At 54.4% G+C, this 15,577-nt stretch overlaps 3 protein-coding genes across 6 annotated transcripts in view; 1 reads left to right on the top strand and 2 right to left on the bottom strand.

Moving 5' to 3' along the window:
* The window catches only part of ZMYM4 (zinc finger MYM-type containing 4), a 46,313-nt gene extending 41,233 nt beyond the window's left edge, over positions 1-5,080 (top strand). For all 4 annotated transcript variants that reach the window (XM_049821223.1, XM_049821224.1, XM_049821226.1 and 1 more), the window contains one exon: positions 806-5,080. In XM_049821223.1, coding sequence (XP_049677180.1) covers positions 806-1,013 — 208 coding nt within the window. In that variant the 3' untranslated portion in view covers positions 1,014-5,080. The remainder of the gene's footprint in view (positions 1-805) is intronic.
* A 3,301-nt stretch (positions 5,081-8,381) lies between these two features.
* On the bottom strand, positions 8,382-10,170 carry LOC126047494 (interferon alpha-inducible protein 27-like protein 2A). The gene is made up of 4 exons (XM_049821231.1): positions 10,073-10,170; positions 9,784-9,834; positions 9,034-9,195; positions 8,382-8,661 (listed from the first exon to the last, which is right to left on the bottom strand). Exons 2-4 carry the CDS (start codon positions 9,830-9,832, stop codon positions 8,540-8,542), a joined length of 333 nt encoding a protein of 110 aa, XP_049677188.1. The 5' UTR covers positions 9,833-9,834; positions 10,073-10,170; the 3' UTR covers positions 8,382-8,539.
* A 97-nt stretch (positions 10,171-10,267) lies between these two features.
* LOC126047495 (interferon alpha-inducible protein 27-like protein 2A) lies at positions 10,268-12,310 on the bottom strand. Its single transcript, XM_049821232.1, has 5 exons — positions 12,143-12,310; positions 11,739-11,807; positions 11,298-11,336; positions 10,760-10,921; positions 10,268-10,423 (listed from the first exon to the last, which is right to left on the bottom strand). Exons 2-5 carry the CDS (start codon positions 11,740-11,742, stop codon positions 10,338-10,340), a joined length of 291 nt encoding a protein of 96 aa, XP_049677189.1. The 5' UTR covers positions 11,743-11,807; positions 12,143-12,310; the 3' UTR covers positions 10,268-10,337.
* Positions 12,311-15,577: the final 3,267 nt, after the last annotated feature.

The following is a 15,577-nucleotide window of genomic DNA, read 5'->3' as shown; positions in this document are numbered from 1 at the left end:
AATAACCCTCAAAAATGCACCTACTGAGCTTACTACAAATAGCGCCATTACTTAGGCAAAGGTGTGCGTAGCAGCTGTCCTGACTCTTTGTCTCCCTCTTCATACCTTCCTTGTCTTCAATTGCTTATCATTAGAAACTTTTAGCTGTCCTTGGGCTGGGAAAACATTTTCATGCTCCTCATCATATATCATAGCTGAGCCCCTGCGGTGGTGCAAGCAGCAGTAAAAATTCACTTTGCCTTTTTAATGTGAATATTCCAAAGCCGGGCAGGAGGGATCCTTGCTCTAGAGGGCTTTGTGTCTTCCTACCAGAGCCTGAAAGCTGCCTCAGAGTCAGACGGTCAGTCTTTCAAGCAGATGGGCTTACCATTCTTCACCATGAGCAGGCAAGCTAGAATTTAGTTTTGCTAGCTCTTGAACATTTCTTGTGCCAAAGTGCACAGCAATTCTGGAACACTAGAACCAGTTTCATTCAGAGATTGAATGTTAAATGTATCTATCAATCATATCAAAATGTTAGTACCATTAATTGGATGATATTATGACGGAAGAACCATATCTGTAAAGAAGTCACTCTAATTTTCTTGGTTTCTTTATAAGCCACTGGAAGTAACTTAACTGTACCCTAAGTTGAAGGGGGGAAACCAAGTCACTAAGAAAATATTTGAATTATGCTGTTTAAATTACAATGGTGTTGTCTCAATGTAACTTTCGTTTTCTTTGCTGTTTCTCCTTAATGTTTTTGTGAGTAGGGATGTTAACGCTGCCTTCCGATAATGTGCTCTTCCTTTCTTTACATTGACAGTTCTGAAAGCGTGAAGCAGAGAAGTGATGTATTTTACCTTCAACCTGAGCGCTCCTGTGTACCCAATAGCCCCATGTGGTATTCCACATTGCCCATAGACCCAGGAACCTTGGACATCATGTTAACACGTATTCTTATGGTGAGGGAGGTACACGAAGAACTTGCCAAAGTCAAATCAGAGGACTCTGATATTGAGTTATCAGACTAACTGAAGTGGGGTATTTTCCTTTGAATACACATCAGAAGCACCAAACTGTGAATACGTCCAGCCTTTGGAAAATGTGTATCAAATAAGCCAAGATAGTATCACCTACAGGCATATGTTGAACCACAGTGGATGTACAAACTGGAACTGGAAGGAAGCAAGCTGTGTAAGCTGCAAAAAACAACGTCCTGTGGCACCGATAAATCCTCTGAACAAATTCAAGACGAACTAACCTATTTGAGTGGTGCATAAATCCTTTATCTGTTTAGGATTTTAAAAAGTTGTGAGATATTTTTAAAGAAAATGGTTATGTAAAATCTACCATAACAATGTTGGGCATGGAGAGCTAGACTGTGGCTCACGTGGCTTCTCAGCCTGATGGCTGGCAGTCCTTGCTGCCAAAGAACATGTGGAGATCCTAGAGCTCTTCACAAGGACAGGAGAGAAAGTGATGGTATTTAGACAAACAGACGCCTTCCGTTATAAATATACGTACACATATGCTTTTATAATTTTTTTGAAACTGGGATCAAATGTTAGGAAGGCAGAAGCCGCTGGCATGTCTGCCAGGGAAGCTATCTAAATGGACAACTGTCTGGCTGCTGTTAAATGGTCACACGATGCCAGAATCTAGCTCTCGGTCCAGGCTGATACCAACTCTAGCTCTGTTCGGTCTTCAATGTGGAAGAGGTGCTGTAGGTCAAACTTCAGAGCGATCATGTTACGGGATGAACATTTCTGGGGTATGTACAGGAGAGTGACTGTCCTGGGGTATGTGCAGAAAATCCCTTACCTAGCCCAGTAGCTCTGCAGTCTGTCGATATAATCTAGCAAATACTGTGGTGCGCGGAAATTTTTTTTCCCTTAAGGCAGCTTTCCTTTCTCCTCTTTCCCTAGTCCTATGTTTTTGGTTATTTTATAAGGCAAATCTGGAGGGCCTTGTCATTTCAAATGAAAGATCCATGCACTCTTTCTCTTTCCACCTTTGCAACGCGTGCAGTGTTGTACAAAGGATGCAGTATTACTTTTGACAACAGAACTGTGGTAGAAAATTACCATGTGTGTTTTTTCCCACCCCGCCCAAAGAGATATAGTCATAGTGCTGGAAATTGAAAGAGATTTTTTTAAGGCTTGGCTGTTACTGTGTCTTTTTGAAGAGAAAAGCTCCCACTTTGTGTTTAGAGGACAGGACATTATCAGATACTGTCTGTATCTCCGTTTTCTCAAGCTATAGATGTGTGTTTCTGATGACCAGTGGTCACAAATTCATTGGAAACCCAAACTATTTTTAAAGAAGAGAATTGTATGGTTTTTATCTAGCTCTGGTCAGTTATCCATCTTCTGTAACAGGGGTCTGATATTTGATCTTGTCACTAAAATTTCAAGAGATGAAAATCAACAGCCTTGAATTATATTTCCTTTTTTTGTTTTGTTTTGTTTGTTTTCATTTTTTAATTATTTTTTTAGCAGTAACAAAAGTAATTTAACAAAAATAAAATCAGAAAGTAGTCTATTGACGTTGTGTACTCGGTAGTCCTGTCCCTGCCTGTAACAGATTTCACTGATGTATTTTTTAATACAGAAAACTATGTGAAAAGTAAACCTGCCCCTGATTCTGTCTGATCAAAGCCCATCTGTGTCTGTCATTTCTGATCAAAGATACTGCTTTCTCCATGTCCTGGCCTAGCACTCCCCGGGGAGATGTTTCGGCCCTAATACGTACCCTGCCAGGAAACTACCCGGCACTTGGAGGCTCAGGGATGCTTCTCTAGGCTGATTTCTTGTTCTGTGAACACTAACCTGTCCCTCCCCATAGTTATACTAAATAGTGAAATAGCAGGCACGGTATTTTGGATTGGGATGGTTGATAGAACATTTCAGGGAAAATAAAATCCTTTTGGAAAGATTAGTGTGTAGGTCTGTAGAGGGTAGAAGAAGTCCAAGCTGTGTCTGTGGCACACAGGTGTGCCCAGAACGTCGATGTCAGTAGGAGAGGGGAAGGATCCAGGAATTTCTGTATTTCCTGGGTATCCCCTGCAAGAGTGCAGCTGTTCTTGGCTGCAGCAGGCTGCCTTTGCCTGCTCCCTCCTTCCCTGACCGCCCCCAGGGAAAAAGCAAGGCAGCAGTTAGGACAAGCTGTTGGGAGGGCAGGCTTGCATTATGTGGGGGTCGTCTAAAAAATAATACCACATCTGAGTTTTCCCTTAATAGACATTACAGAAATATTCCCATAGAATAAAGTAGTATATTTGTATCTTATGAGTAATGTACTCTTTTTTTTTTTTCTCTGAAGACCCTCACTCATTCTTGTCTGTGAACACTTTCACTCACGTACGTTAATCTTTTGCAGGTACTTGGAATGAAAGATATTTGCCTTTCATATTCTCTCAGCAGGGAAAGTTAAATTGCTTTAAGCTTGACTGGCTGAAAGTTGTTAAAGCTTCTGCTAAGTCCTTTTACTTAGTGGCTCTGAGATGAGAAAGGTTTCAGTGCAGTTCAGTGATACAATTAACAGAACAAGTAGTTTTAGTTTCAGTTTCTCTGATCAGATACCTTCTGCTTGGAGGCCCTTTGGCAATGCCGTGCTTGTCTGGAGTGTGCCTGGGCTATCTTTGCCTCTCAAGGTGTTTCTGGTCAGCCTGGCTAGAATTCACACTGACTTACAAGATGGATTACCTTGAAGGCTTAAAATCTATTTATAGACTATACACATAGGATCAAAGTTCTGAACACTTAGACAAAGTTGTTTATAATAAACATACCTGAATCATTTGCTGACCATGCAACAATGTTTATTACTTGAAATATTCTTTTAAGGAGAAGGCTGTAGTCTCATTGTGGACAGAGAAATGACAAAGACCAGTGTGAGAAAGAAAAATAGAAGACGATGCTTCCTGCTAACAGGGTTTCTATCGCTTGCTATGCCTTCCCACTGCTAGACACATGTTGTTTAACTCCCCTTCATTTTCAGTGTGCAGGGTTGATGCCATAGCTCTGCAGACCCATGTGAGAGCTTGGAAGTGAGTGTGTCGCGTTACTCGTTACCAAGTATTCACAGTTCTGGCTGCTAACACAAGTCTTTGGATTTTGCAGAGATTTTTGTTTAAAATGCTTCTGGAATGTGGCTATTACCTCCACAGCGCTGACAGTTTCCTGGCAGTTCTCACTGCGAGAGGTGCTCGGTGCAAACCTGCTGCTCTCTCCTGGCTTTGGTTGACTAAGGAATGAAACCAGGGGCACGTTGAATGCCACAGAATGAGGTGCAAAAAGAAGTTAATGTATCTATCTTATGAATTATTCTGCCAACTACTGATCTAGAAGAAACCCCTGGACTTCTCTGGCAGTAGTTTCCATCTGAGTGATGGCTCCTCAGAGACTTGAAATAAAACGGCAGCAAAGTCACTCATTTCACATTTCCCCAGGGTGTGCTCCCACAACAGCAAGGCTCCACTGGTGCCGGTTTAGTGCTAGGGTCACAGGAGTGACTCTGAATGTGCAATAAAGTCTTTGTTTTTTGGTAACAATCACAGTAACTCTTCTCAGTCCCTTGAGCAATAGTTTCACTGTTGCCTTAAAAGAAGAAAACAGAACAAATGCTCGTGTATAAAATCCTTATGTTGCTCTTCTCAAGCCACCAGCACCGTGTTCGCTGTCTAGGTTGGACTTTTTTGCTCCCGTCAGCACAACAGGTTCTTTTTCTTTCATTTGTCATCCATTTTAAACATTCCTAACAGAGCAGAGGCAAAATTAAGATTTGCTGTCTTCTATTAAACAGCTGCTCAGCTGCAGTATGTCCTCTGTAGCAGCATCAGCCTTGCAAGATTTAAAGAAATAACAAGCTTTGAGCAGTTGAGCTGCTGAGCAGTTGTTCCCTTCTCTTGCGAGAGAAACTATCCAGTTTTGAGGATGGTGTTTTGTAACCAAGTATGAGCACCAAAAATGTGTAAAAATCACGGTCCATTGCTGAGGAGAAAGTCTAGAAGGAGTTTTAGGAGCCATGAAGTTGAATGAGAGTGTACTCTGCTCTTAGAGTTGCAGGTCTTGCCTCACTGAGGGCTGGCATGAGCGGAGCCAGGGTGAGCCACCGCTTTTCATCCCCTCATCCTTGGGAGATGAAATGGCAAGACTAGTCCCTACACGATCACCTCCTTTCTTGTCTTGAGGTGGTCAGCTGCTTGAGAGAAATCTCTTTCACCCAGCGTGATGGCTGCAGATTTGTTGGGCAGGTAGGACTAACTCTGCTTTTATATCTTCCCCGGGAACAAACAATTGGCTTGAGAAGGAGGGGGTGGGGGTGGGTGGGGGGGGTGGGTAGAGTGGTTTTGCATAATATTATTGTATTTGTTAAGAAGTTGACTCCAGCCGTTTTTTTAGAAGGTGGATTTTTTAAACTAAGGGGGAAATTACACATTTAGTCTGACCACTGGCATGAACAGATCCCCTCTAACTTCATCCCATGGCTCCCATGTCAAGCCCATAGCACCTGGCTGAGCTGTAAGATCTTGCATTTTTATCGTCGGGTTCCTCCCCCCACTGATTCCAAGAAGCATTCGATAACTTTTCTTTTGTGTCGTGCTTTATGAGGAAACTATTTTGGATGTGCCAGAAAAAGTGAGTAGTAGCAGAGCAAGCCGTGGCAGAGGAGCCGTTGCAGGGTGCCAGGAAGGGTGCTTTGGGCAGGTGGGTGATTGTACGCGGCAAGAAACTAATATGAATAATTAAACGTCTAGGTTTCATCATTTTATATTCAAAGCATCTCATTTGGATGCTATTAAGAAAAACTAGCAAATCTGGGCATGGATCACAGATGGGGCAAACTTAGAGAGACCTGAATTTTAAAGCATTTCAGTTACTGCACCTAGCGTGCTAGCTCTTCTGCTGGCTCATGGCAAATTGCAAAATCTGCGACAGCTTTTTTATTTTTCAATTTTTATCAATAGATGCTGCTGCCGTGGAAGTCATTAGCACTCAGTCAATGGCATCAGTGCTAGCTCTGGTCCAGGGAGTGTTGCAGAGTTGTAGAATGGTTTGTAGAGTCATAAAGACTCGAAGGAACTCGGGCATCTTGAATTCTCCTAGCCACAGAACTTAAATTTCCATTGGACATAACATTCACTAAGCTAAGAGTTTTTCAGCCGAGATACAGTTTTTAGTAAAGAAACAAAACCCGAAATATCTTAGATTATCACCTGCTTGGAGGGAAAGAGGGAATTTACTACAATTAAACAGTCAAGCTAAACAAAGCATCAAACACCAAATCTCAGAAGGCATCCCAAGTGCACAATTTTAACACAAGTCCAGTCCAACTTCCTGGTGTTCATACTTATTGATGCAGGCTGCAACAGCCACGTGAACTGTGGCTCGCTTAATTCTGTGGTTCATAGTCGACTATTGGATACACCAACAAATGGCATCCCTAGGGTCCTAGGTCTACGAGTCTTGGACTTCTTATTCTCTTTTCTACATATTTATAACACAAAAAGCCAGAACCGTTTGAAAAGGTCTTTCCAACCTGCTGGGAGCCAGGCTTCTTCCTTTAAGAGAAGGGTGTGGGTGACAACTCTTGACTTTGTCCCATTAAGCCACTGACTCATTAGATAGCCCAGGATCCAGCGTACACGTCACCTCACTACCGTTGTATTGATGATGCCTCATGTTTTGTCCCTTGCCAATCTGTACCTCGGTTGTCCCCATCTGTAAATTGGCCAGACTTTCCTACCTCGTTTGGGCATTATGAGGCTAAATTCTGTAGGATGCTTTGCAGCCCCGTGATGAAAGGTGCTATATAACTGCAAAGTGTTACTTTAAAAGATTTAAATAGGTCACCAGTGCATCATAACCTATATTAAAAAGACTTTTTCTTATATGAGAATTTATAGAGTTCAATGTATGGTATTAATAAGTGAATTATTGAGACCCCAAAAATAGTTTTTGTTTGAATCGTATCTGTATTCTGGAAAAGTGATTAAAAACCTTTAACCTTAATAAAAGAGTACATCCTCATTTCCTGTATGATGTTGGAATCTAAGTTTAAAAGCAGAATCTCACAGATTTTAGGGGCGGGGGGGGGGGGGGGGGGAGAGGGGGTGGTTTAGTTGTTTTTCAGCCAGCATTAAAATAGCAGCTTAATAGCTTCAGAGCAAGGCTTAGTCTTTCCCACATGGCCCTACAGCAGCTCACACTGAGTTTTGCTCCTCTTTGAAGCCTCTGGGAGCGGCTGTAATTAGATCAATCACCAGCAGAGTTTTTTAGACGCCTCCCCCCAACCCAAATGCAGGGGAACTCAAGCAGTGCCCGACACTGTCAGCCAGCAGGAGAGTCCTCGGGACCGAACATCGCCTTTGCCCTGTTGTCCTGAAATGCCAGAATCGCCCAAGAGCCACAGTAACAAGGAAACACCATCGCTCACCTGAGAGCCTCATCGTACAGCACTTGGTCTGGCTTCCAGTAAGGGCAGGGAAAGTCTCGTGGGTTTCTGAGTGAGGTCCCTGAGGCTCTTCTGTGTTGGAAGCCACCAGACCTTTACTCAGTGCAGTTTTTAATGTCCTGATCATGCAGCTGGTTTACACTTATTTTGAACTGTGCTGGTGCACCCACAGCCAGGTGAGTGCCTGTGAAGCCAGTGTAGCATTTGGGTTTTAAAGAGGCTGCTGAGGAAACAGATACAGGCGATCACAAGCAAAAAAAAATTACATGAGTGCTGATTAAATGTTCCCAGCAGCCTGAAGAATGAGCATCCAAAATTATGCACACCCTGGTGCAGCCACGATCACCAGCAGGCATCGTGGATGCATCGTGTGAGTGTCTGGGGGTGCAAGGGAGAGTATTTGTTTTAATGGAGGCATTATTATTATTATTATTACTATTATTATTATGCAGCTGACACTTTCATACCATCATTCGAGGTGAGCTGGGCTTGCACAGGGATAGCTGGTATTCACTTCAGGAGACAAGGAAAATTGGAAATACGATTAAGAATGATGGCGTGTGAAGTGCACAAGTGGGAGGGAAATACCGCGTCTGCTTGTTGACTAACGCTATCGTTTAACGCATTTATTTTAGGTAATTAGTTACAGAGAGTATCGTAACTGAAACCCAGCTGATTGCCAGGGAGAGCCTTGTACACCCGTGCTTGGGACACAGTATGGGACACGTGCCACATGGCAGTCCAGTCTGTCATCCGTCACCAGGCACAATGCGAATTAAACACATTTTATAACAAACCTATCTGCAGCCTTGCCAGCGTCTCAGCTTTTCAGGGGGAGAGAGTACAGGACTGAAAAAACTGCAAGTTTGGGTCTGTTCCCAGCCCACCGTGAACCCAGAGGTGGATACCTGGGCCCCGACCGCACACCAGCCACCACAACAGTCCCACCTGCAAACCACCTTTATTGGTTTCGATGCGCTCATTGCTCAAGTCGATCCACAGATCTTAAGAGGGCGGCCGAGTAGCTGGGGGGTCTGCAGGGGCTTCCCAGCGCCTGCCACGCTGCCCGGCAGAAACCTCGGGCTCAGGCACCTTCTTGGCTTCACTTGCGGTTGTCACCTGGAGTTGTCTTCCCCTTGAAGAGCTTGGCACCAGCTGCAGCACCGAGCGGCCCCAGGGTGGTCGTCAGCCCAATTTTGGAACCAAGAGAGAAACCTGCAGCTCCTGCAAAGACAGAAAAAGGCCTGATGCCCTGGGGAGCATCGGTACTGCCTGCTGAGGGACCGACCACCGGGCAGAGGTAGCCAAGGCCCTCTCCCGAGCGTGCCGGGGAGTGGGCTCTGCTCCCCGAGCACAGCCAGCCCCTTTCTGCTGTCCCTCTCTGGCTCCGACGAACGCAGGCGTTGTTCTTGCCAGAAGAGCAGAAGCCCACCTGCACGGCCCCTGCTGTCCCCAGCCTTGGTGCCCTACCCCAGCGAGTCCCGACTCTTCCTACCGCATCATGGATTTAGGGTTTTGGGGGATGATTCAGACCAATGACGGGTTAACCCTGTGCAACCCTCCGGGGATGAACCCAGCGCAGCCCTCCCCGCTCACCGACGGACTGCAGCACCGACACCATGCTGCCGGCAGCCACTCCTCCGCTGTTGGCGACGGCAGCCGCTGACATCATCTTGGCAGCCACGGACCCGGCGGCGATACCAGTTCCCGTAAACCCCAGCGCCCAGATGCCCGCCGGGATGCCAACGAGTGCCACTCCTGCAGGCAGGCCACTGGGGTGTTAGGGTGGGCGCCCCACGTTCCCCCCCCCCCCCATCCCTGCCACCACTACGCCGGATCCGGCCTCCCAAAAAGGATGGACGTGTCAGAGTGGGGAGCAAGGGCAGTGGGGTGCAGGGATGGGAACACCCCATCCTTGGGGAGGAAAGGAGAGGGAGGGGAGAGGGAGGGGAGAGGGAAGGAGAGGGAGAGGGAGAGGAGAGGGAGAGGAAGAGGGGAGGAGAGGGAGAGGGAGAGGAGAGGGAGAGGGAGAGGAGAGGGAGAGGGAAGGAGAGGGAGAGGGAGAGGAGAGGGAGAGGGAAGGAGAGGGAGAGGGAAGGAGAGGGAGAGGGAGAGGGAGAGGGAAGGAGAGGGAGAGGGAGAGGAAGAGGAGAAGCAATGCAGGGCTGCAGCAGTGGATGCAGACAGATTTCCAGGGCCGCCCCAGCGGATGGCAGACAGATTTCCAGAGCTGCCCCCTCCCTCGCAGCAGCACCCCAAGTCTCCCCGGCACTCGCAGCCCCCCCCAGCCCGGCCAGATCCCCCCACTACCCCCCCGGGCAGCGAACCCGAGCGCCAGACCCTCACCTACTCCCACAGCGGCTCCCACGGCGGCTCTTTTGAGCGTGTTTTCCATCTCTAAGAAAGAAAAAAAAGCAGGCAGGAGGGCGGGTAGGCAAGAAACCTTCCCTCCGGAGGGGCCGGCAGCGGCTCCCCCCAGCCCGCAACCCCCCCCCCCCCCCCCCGGGGCCCCGGTTTCAGCCCCCCCCCCGGGGTAAGCGGCCAAGCGACCGGAGCGGCCCCGCTTCTCCCGGGCCGGGGGGGGGGGGGGGGGACCCGGGGGCACCCCCCCACACACCGTGACCACCCTACCTACCGACCCGGAGCGGTACCGGAGCTGGAACCGGGGCCGCCCCGTCCCGCCCCGTCCCCGCCCCGGGGCCGCCCCCGCTCGGCGCATCCCGCCCCGGACGAGGAGGAAGAGGAGGAAGAGGAGGAGATCTTCCTTGGGGAGTCTTTATTTGGGGGTCAGATACAGCGGGGAGGGGAGAGATGCAGGGGATCGCAGCGAGGTGGGGGGGGGGGGGGGGGGGAAGTGTCAGGGCAGACATCAGTGAGGGTCCCGGGGTGGGGGGGGGGGGTCACAGCAGGGCTGTCACAGCAAACCCGATGGCAGCCCCCATGGCTGACACGGCCACCTTCACAGCTGCGGGGACTCCTGCTGCCCCTGAGGAAGAGGAGGAGAAATCAGCCCGAGTCCCCCCCCCCCCCCCCCCCCCAGCCGCAGCATGGGGCCCCCACTGCGCCCCATTAGCCTGGGGGAGCCCCCCGAGGAGGAGCAGCCCCCCCCCAACCCCCAGACCTCACCTCCCTTGCTGCCAGGCCAGCACAACCAGCGGGGCCACCCCAGGCACCCCAGAGCAAGTGGGATCCCCGGGGATGGGGGGGGTCCCCAGTCCCACCACCACCCCAGGCTCTCGCCACGCCGCCTGTAGCGCCCGGGGAGGCCAAAACACGGGGTCCACGGTGGTGACCCCACGGGCACCCCACTGCGAGCACTCACCGAGCGACTGGGCTATGGCCACCAGGCTCTCGGCGGCCACCCCCCCGCCGTTGGCCTTGGCAGCTAGAGACATCATTCTGGCGGCCACGGATCCGACTGTAATTCCAGCTTTGGTGAAGCCCAGAGCGTACAGGGCTGTCGGCACCGCAACCGCAGAGAGTCCTGCAGCGGAGAGCAGCAGCGGTGACGCTCCTGCGTGTCCCCAGGCTGCAAAACCCTCAGCCCTGGGTCGTTCTTCAGCCACGCGTGTCCTCCTGCCCCGAAATGGGGGGGGGTGCGTGGAGGCAGAGCTCCAGCTGGCCCGGGATGGCCGGGAGCAGAGCGGCTGGTGCAGGGTCCCGGGGCTGAACCTCCCTAGCTGGGGCATCGATGGGGTCCTCCACTTGGGCTTCTTGGGACAGGCCAAGATGCAGCTTTTTGGGGAGGGGGCGGCACCCCCCGAGAGGGGTCTGTGTGTGCAAAGCAGCAGTAGGAAGCCCTGAGAAAGTGATTTATTTCCACGTGGTATCAGCCATCCCTGTGCCCACCAGTGCCTTACCGATCCCTACGGACAGCCCGATGGCAGAGCCAACAAAATCTGTAACAAAGGAGAGATGGAGGGCGGTCAGGCGGCAGGGCTTGAAAGCGAAGGCGAGCTGCTCTGGGCAGCACGGCAAGGGGCTCCTCCATCCCCTGCCCGCACCCCCAGGGCCCCCTTCTGCCCACTAGAGCAGCATGTGTCCCTTGCCAGGAGCATCCCAGAGTCTCACACCACCAGGACAGCGGCTGCTCCCTCTCCAAAATACCAGGGAAGCGAGTCCTTGCCGGCACAGCCCTGATGCCCGCGGCCAGCCCTGGCCCCGTCCCACGAGAGCCCTGAGCCCCCCTGTGCCCTTTGCTCACAAGCAGAGGGAGGTTTGCTGCGCACCCGGGGGCCGGTGCCCCGTGTCGCCCCCGCTGTCCCGCTGTGGGACCCTTGCCCCCGACCCCATGAGCTTACCCATGGTGGGCTGGCGTGGGGGGCAGCTGCCGGAGCAAGAGGTGTGCCGGGTCCGGTCTGAGCCTGGTCCTTCAGGGTGTAAGAACAAAAGTTTCTTCTTAGGGTGGCGCGGGTGGTGAGCGGGGCCGGTGGGGTCTTGTTCTCCTGCCCTGGTGTCCGCAGCCACCCCCCCTCCCACCCCATCCTGCCCCCAAGAGCCCCCAGCCACCCCACAACAGCAGAGACCCTCCAGACCCCGTGTTTCTTTCCCAGCCCATGGCTGCCAGCCCAGCGGGTTGAGCAGCCCCCGCCCCGCTTTTGTCCTCCCCCACCCTTGGAAAAGGGGTGCTGTCCCCAAACCCCCATCGTGGGATCCCAGCACCCCAAACCCCCACTGCGGGACCCCGGCACCTTGCACTACCAACCTGTCCGACTGACGAAGGGGTCAGTGCTGCCTGCCGCCGTTAGCAGGGGCCCCGGGTGACGTCAGGACAGCAAATTTCCAAGAAATCGCTCTGCTGAGTTTCGGTTTCTCAAATTCTTGGTCCGTCTTGGTGTTTACTCGGTGTGCCTGGTTCTGCTGGAGCAGGAGGCGACCGGGCAGCGGGGCTGGGGATCCCCAGTCCCTGGGGGTCGGACCCTGGGGCTGCCCCCCCCCCCCCCCCCCGGGGGAGCCCTCTCTCCCCTCGACCCCCTCACGGGGACGTGGGGACGGGAGGTGACTGGGCTGCGGTTTGGGGGATGTGCTGGGCGGAGGGAGGCTTCTCACGCCTGTGCCGTGGTGGCTGGGGCTTTATGGGGCATTTCCCAGCCAGGTTGGGGACTGGTTTAGCTCTGTGGTTTTTGACGAGGACTACGGGCAGCACGGGCAGTCTGGGCAGCGCAATTTCCACCGGCCAGCAGCGGAGGTGCAGCCCCTCTGGCTGCCTCCCCTCCACCGGGCAACTTCAAAAACCAGCCAAAAATCCCATTTTGCAAACCTCTTTTTCCCCCGCTCCCTGCACCCACTCCTCACCCCGAGCCCCCTCAGGGCAGGACGCATCCAGCCCACCCGGCGGCAGCCCCTCCAGGCTGGGGCGGCGAGGGCGCAGCGGGTGCCGTAGCGCATGCGCCGCTGCAGCTGGTTGAAGGGGACCAAATCCAGTTGCAAGTTGATCTGGTTCCTTTTTACCAGCCCCAGGGACGCACCGTTTCTCCAGAGGCGCCACCTGGGCCAGTGCTGGTGGGTCCCGGCGTGGGGGTCCCAGCCCAAAAATACATACTTCTTAACATTCCATAACGCCGGCCGACTCCATATGGGCATATGAAGAAGTATGTAGGGTTGGGAGGGAGAGGCGGGTGATGGGGGACTGCGTTCCCACAGGGTTGGAACCTGGAAGGAGTCGGTGGCCGCGGTGAAGCCCGAGGCTGGGCAGGGGCTGTGGGGGGCACCTCCTGCCCACCCCCGGATCTGGTCTCTGCCTGCACCCGGTCCCAGGTGCATCCCGGCGGTGGCACTGCCCGTACGGTCCCGTAGCGCCCGCAGCCGTGCCAGAGCAAGGTTCCTGCGTGTTCGGAGAGCTAAACAGTGCCGCAGCCAACGCGCGTGCCTGCGACCCGTAGTCTCTGCACCGGCCCCAGGGTGCTCGGGCTGGTAACACACCCACCACCCGGTGTTTTGGCCGGTGGGTGCCCTTCGCGGGCGGTGGGACACCTCAGGATGCGTCCGAGGCTCGGCAGTTTGGACCACGGGGGGCCGCACCTCCAAGGAGACGGGGCCGTGGCCAAGTGCCGTGTCCCGTGAGCCCGCACTGGCCGGCACGGATGGCGGAGGCTCCTCCGTTGGCCCTGGCTCTTGGCAGAGGTCCCCAGTGTTGCTGCTGCTGCGCTGGTTTAGGATGCACCAGCTGCACCCCCCCACACACTCCCCACGCTGCCCCAAAACCCTGCAGCACCCCAGCACCCCCCCCGGGATCCCCCTGCACCCCACACACCGCCCTGTCCCCCTCCCTTGCTGCAGCCCGTGTGCCAGAGCAGCGGTTGCAGCTCGGTGCAGCTGTGGCCACCACTGGCGGGGGGGGGGAGACCCACATTCCCCACCCCCACTCGTCCTGCCTGGCTCCTTTGCAAGGCTGGGAGAAGGACCTGGGGGTCCAGGCCCCCCCCCACCCCCCCCAGATCTGGGCAGGGGAGGCCAGAGATGCCTTTGCCCAGGGGAGGGGGGGTTCAGCTGACATCTCAGGGGCTTGAGAGCACAACAGAGTGGGGGGGGACGACTCCGCAGCCCATCCGTGCCTTGACCCCGGTGACCTTCCTACCCCTAAATTGGCGGCTGGAGTGGTGCGATGGCGAGTGTAGGGAGCCCTCACGGGGGGTCCCAGGCTTTTCACCCTCCCAGGATGGTGGGGGGGACACAAGGAGTGCAAGGGGGGCCCGGCCATGGGCAGGAGGGACGTGGCGCTGGCCAGGCCCTGCGCGGCCGTGACTCAGCGCCGGGAGCTGTGGCCACACGCGCTGCAGCTCTCCGCAAGGAGCCGGTGGGTGCCAAGTACATGCTCACCGCACCGGCCCCGCTCATGGCACCCCCAGGCAGCAGAAATGCTGCTCGGTGCCCCCCCCCCCGAGCCACCAGCCATTGCTGCAGGGTGCAACGCTGCTGCCAGCATGGCCACAGTCCCCCCCCCAGGATGCTCCACCAGCACCCCAGGGTCTCCCGCATGGCCGGTCCCCAAGGACCCGGCGCTGGGGACCCCAGAGACACAGCTCCCAGGATCCCAGTCCCCAGCCCAGCAGCAGCGGTAGGGCACAGCTTGTCCGGCTGGACCAGCACCCCTGTTCCCCCCAAAAAGCAGACTGTGCGGGTGTCCCGAGGCCAGAGGTTGCAGAGATGCACCCACTTAACCCTTCGGGCTCCGCTGGCCCTGCAGCACAGTGGGTTGCTGCCGCACAGTTTCGCTGTAGGGGTGCAGGGGACCCCGGGGACCGGCGAGGCTGTCGGGGCGCAGTGGGAGCTGAAAGCCGGCGGCTGTGCCCACCCTGAACCCCCAGAGCCAGGGCACAGGGTCGGGGCTCTCGTACCCCAGCCCAGTTCAGCTCCAGCCGCCTCGGCTGACCTTGGGCAACCTCCCAGGACTGCGGTACTAGGGGTAGCCCAGCCTGGGGGGGGGGGGGGGGGGGGGGCCACACAGCCCCATCCGACGGCACGGTCCCCGCAGCCCTGGGCTGGGCTCTCCCAGTGACCTTGGAGGGCCAAGCGCCGCAGGATGCTCGCCGCAGCCGGGGTGCCTCATCTCCCCCAACCCTAGCCCTGGCCACCCCTGGTCGCTCCCACCACCCCACCTTACCCCTGCCCTGCCCCATGGCCCGTCTCTGCGCCCAGATATTCCAGGTCATCAGCGCAAAGCCCCTCTGCAGCCCTGAGGGTGCCCCCACTGCCGCAGGCAGCCCCCAGCCCCAGCACTGCCCTTGACGGCTGCGGACGCATCGTCCGAGCCGAAGCCTTCCAGGGAGCTCTGCCCCGGGGGCAGCCCCTCTTTTATGGCTCCTCTGTACCCCAAGACCGGCCGGGACCCCCCAACCTGGGCAGCCCCCGGGTCCATCGCTTGCCCCGAGAGCGGCTCCCTGCTCCAGGCAGGGTGGCTCGTGGGCACCGGGGGCAAACACAGCCTTGCAGTGGAGAGGCGGAGGAGCTGGGGGGGGGGGCTGGCTGTGGTGGCACCCACACACTTGCACAGCACCCAACAGCCCCAGCCTGTCTATAAAAGGAAGCATCTTTTTTCCCTGCTCCCCCCCAGCACTGCGTGCCCGGCCGTGCTCCGCAGTCGCTGCCTCGCAGGGGCCTTTCCAAGTTTTACTATTCAGGGCTGCCCCCCCCCCAACAG

This window comes from Accipiter gentilis, chromosome 17 (genome assembly GCF_929443795.1).
Source record: "Accipiter gentilis chromosome 17, bAccGen1.1, whole genome shotgun sequence".
Lineage (NCBI taxonomy): Eukaryota > Metazoa > Chordata > Aves > Accipitriformes > Accipitridae > Astur > Astur gentilis.
The sequence above is the reverse complement of the archived record's forward strand: the minus strand, read 5'-3'. Positions and strand labels throughout refer to the sequence as shown.

Coding starts and splice junctions, on each gene's coding strand:
- LOC126047494 (XM_049821231.1), bottom strand. CDS start 9,832: ATGGAAAACACGCTCAAAAGAGCCGCCGTGGGAGCCGCTGTGGGAGTA. Junction 9,196..9,783: donor GGGAGCCGCTGTGGGAGTAG/GTGAGGGTCTGG, acceptor GCCTGCCTGCAG/GAGTGGCACTCGTTGGCATC. Junction 8,662..9,033: donor GTCGGTGCTGCAGTCCGTCG/GTGAGCGGGGAG, acceptor CTGTCTTTGCAG/GAGCTGCAGGTTTCTCTCTT.
- LOC126047495 (XM_049821232.1), bottom strand. Junction 10,922..11,297: donor CGGGCTGTCCGTAGGGATCG/GTAAGGCACTGG, acceptor TCTCCGCTGCAG/GACTCTCTGCGGTTGCGGTG. Junction 10,424..10,759: donor GGCCATAGCCCAGTCGCTCG/GTGAGTGCTCGC, acceptor CCTCTTCCTCAG/GGGCAGCAGGAGTCCCCGCA.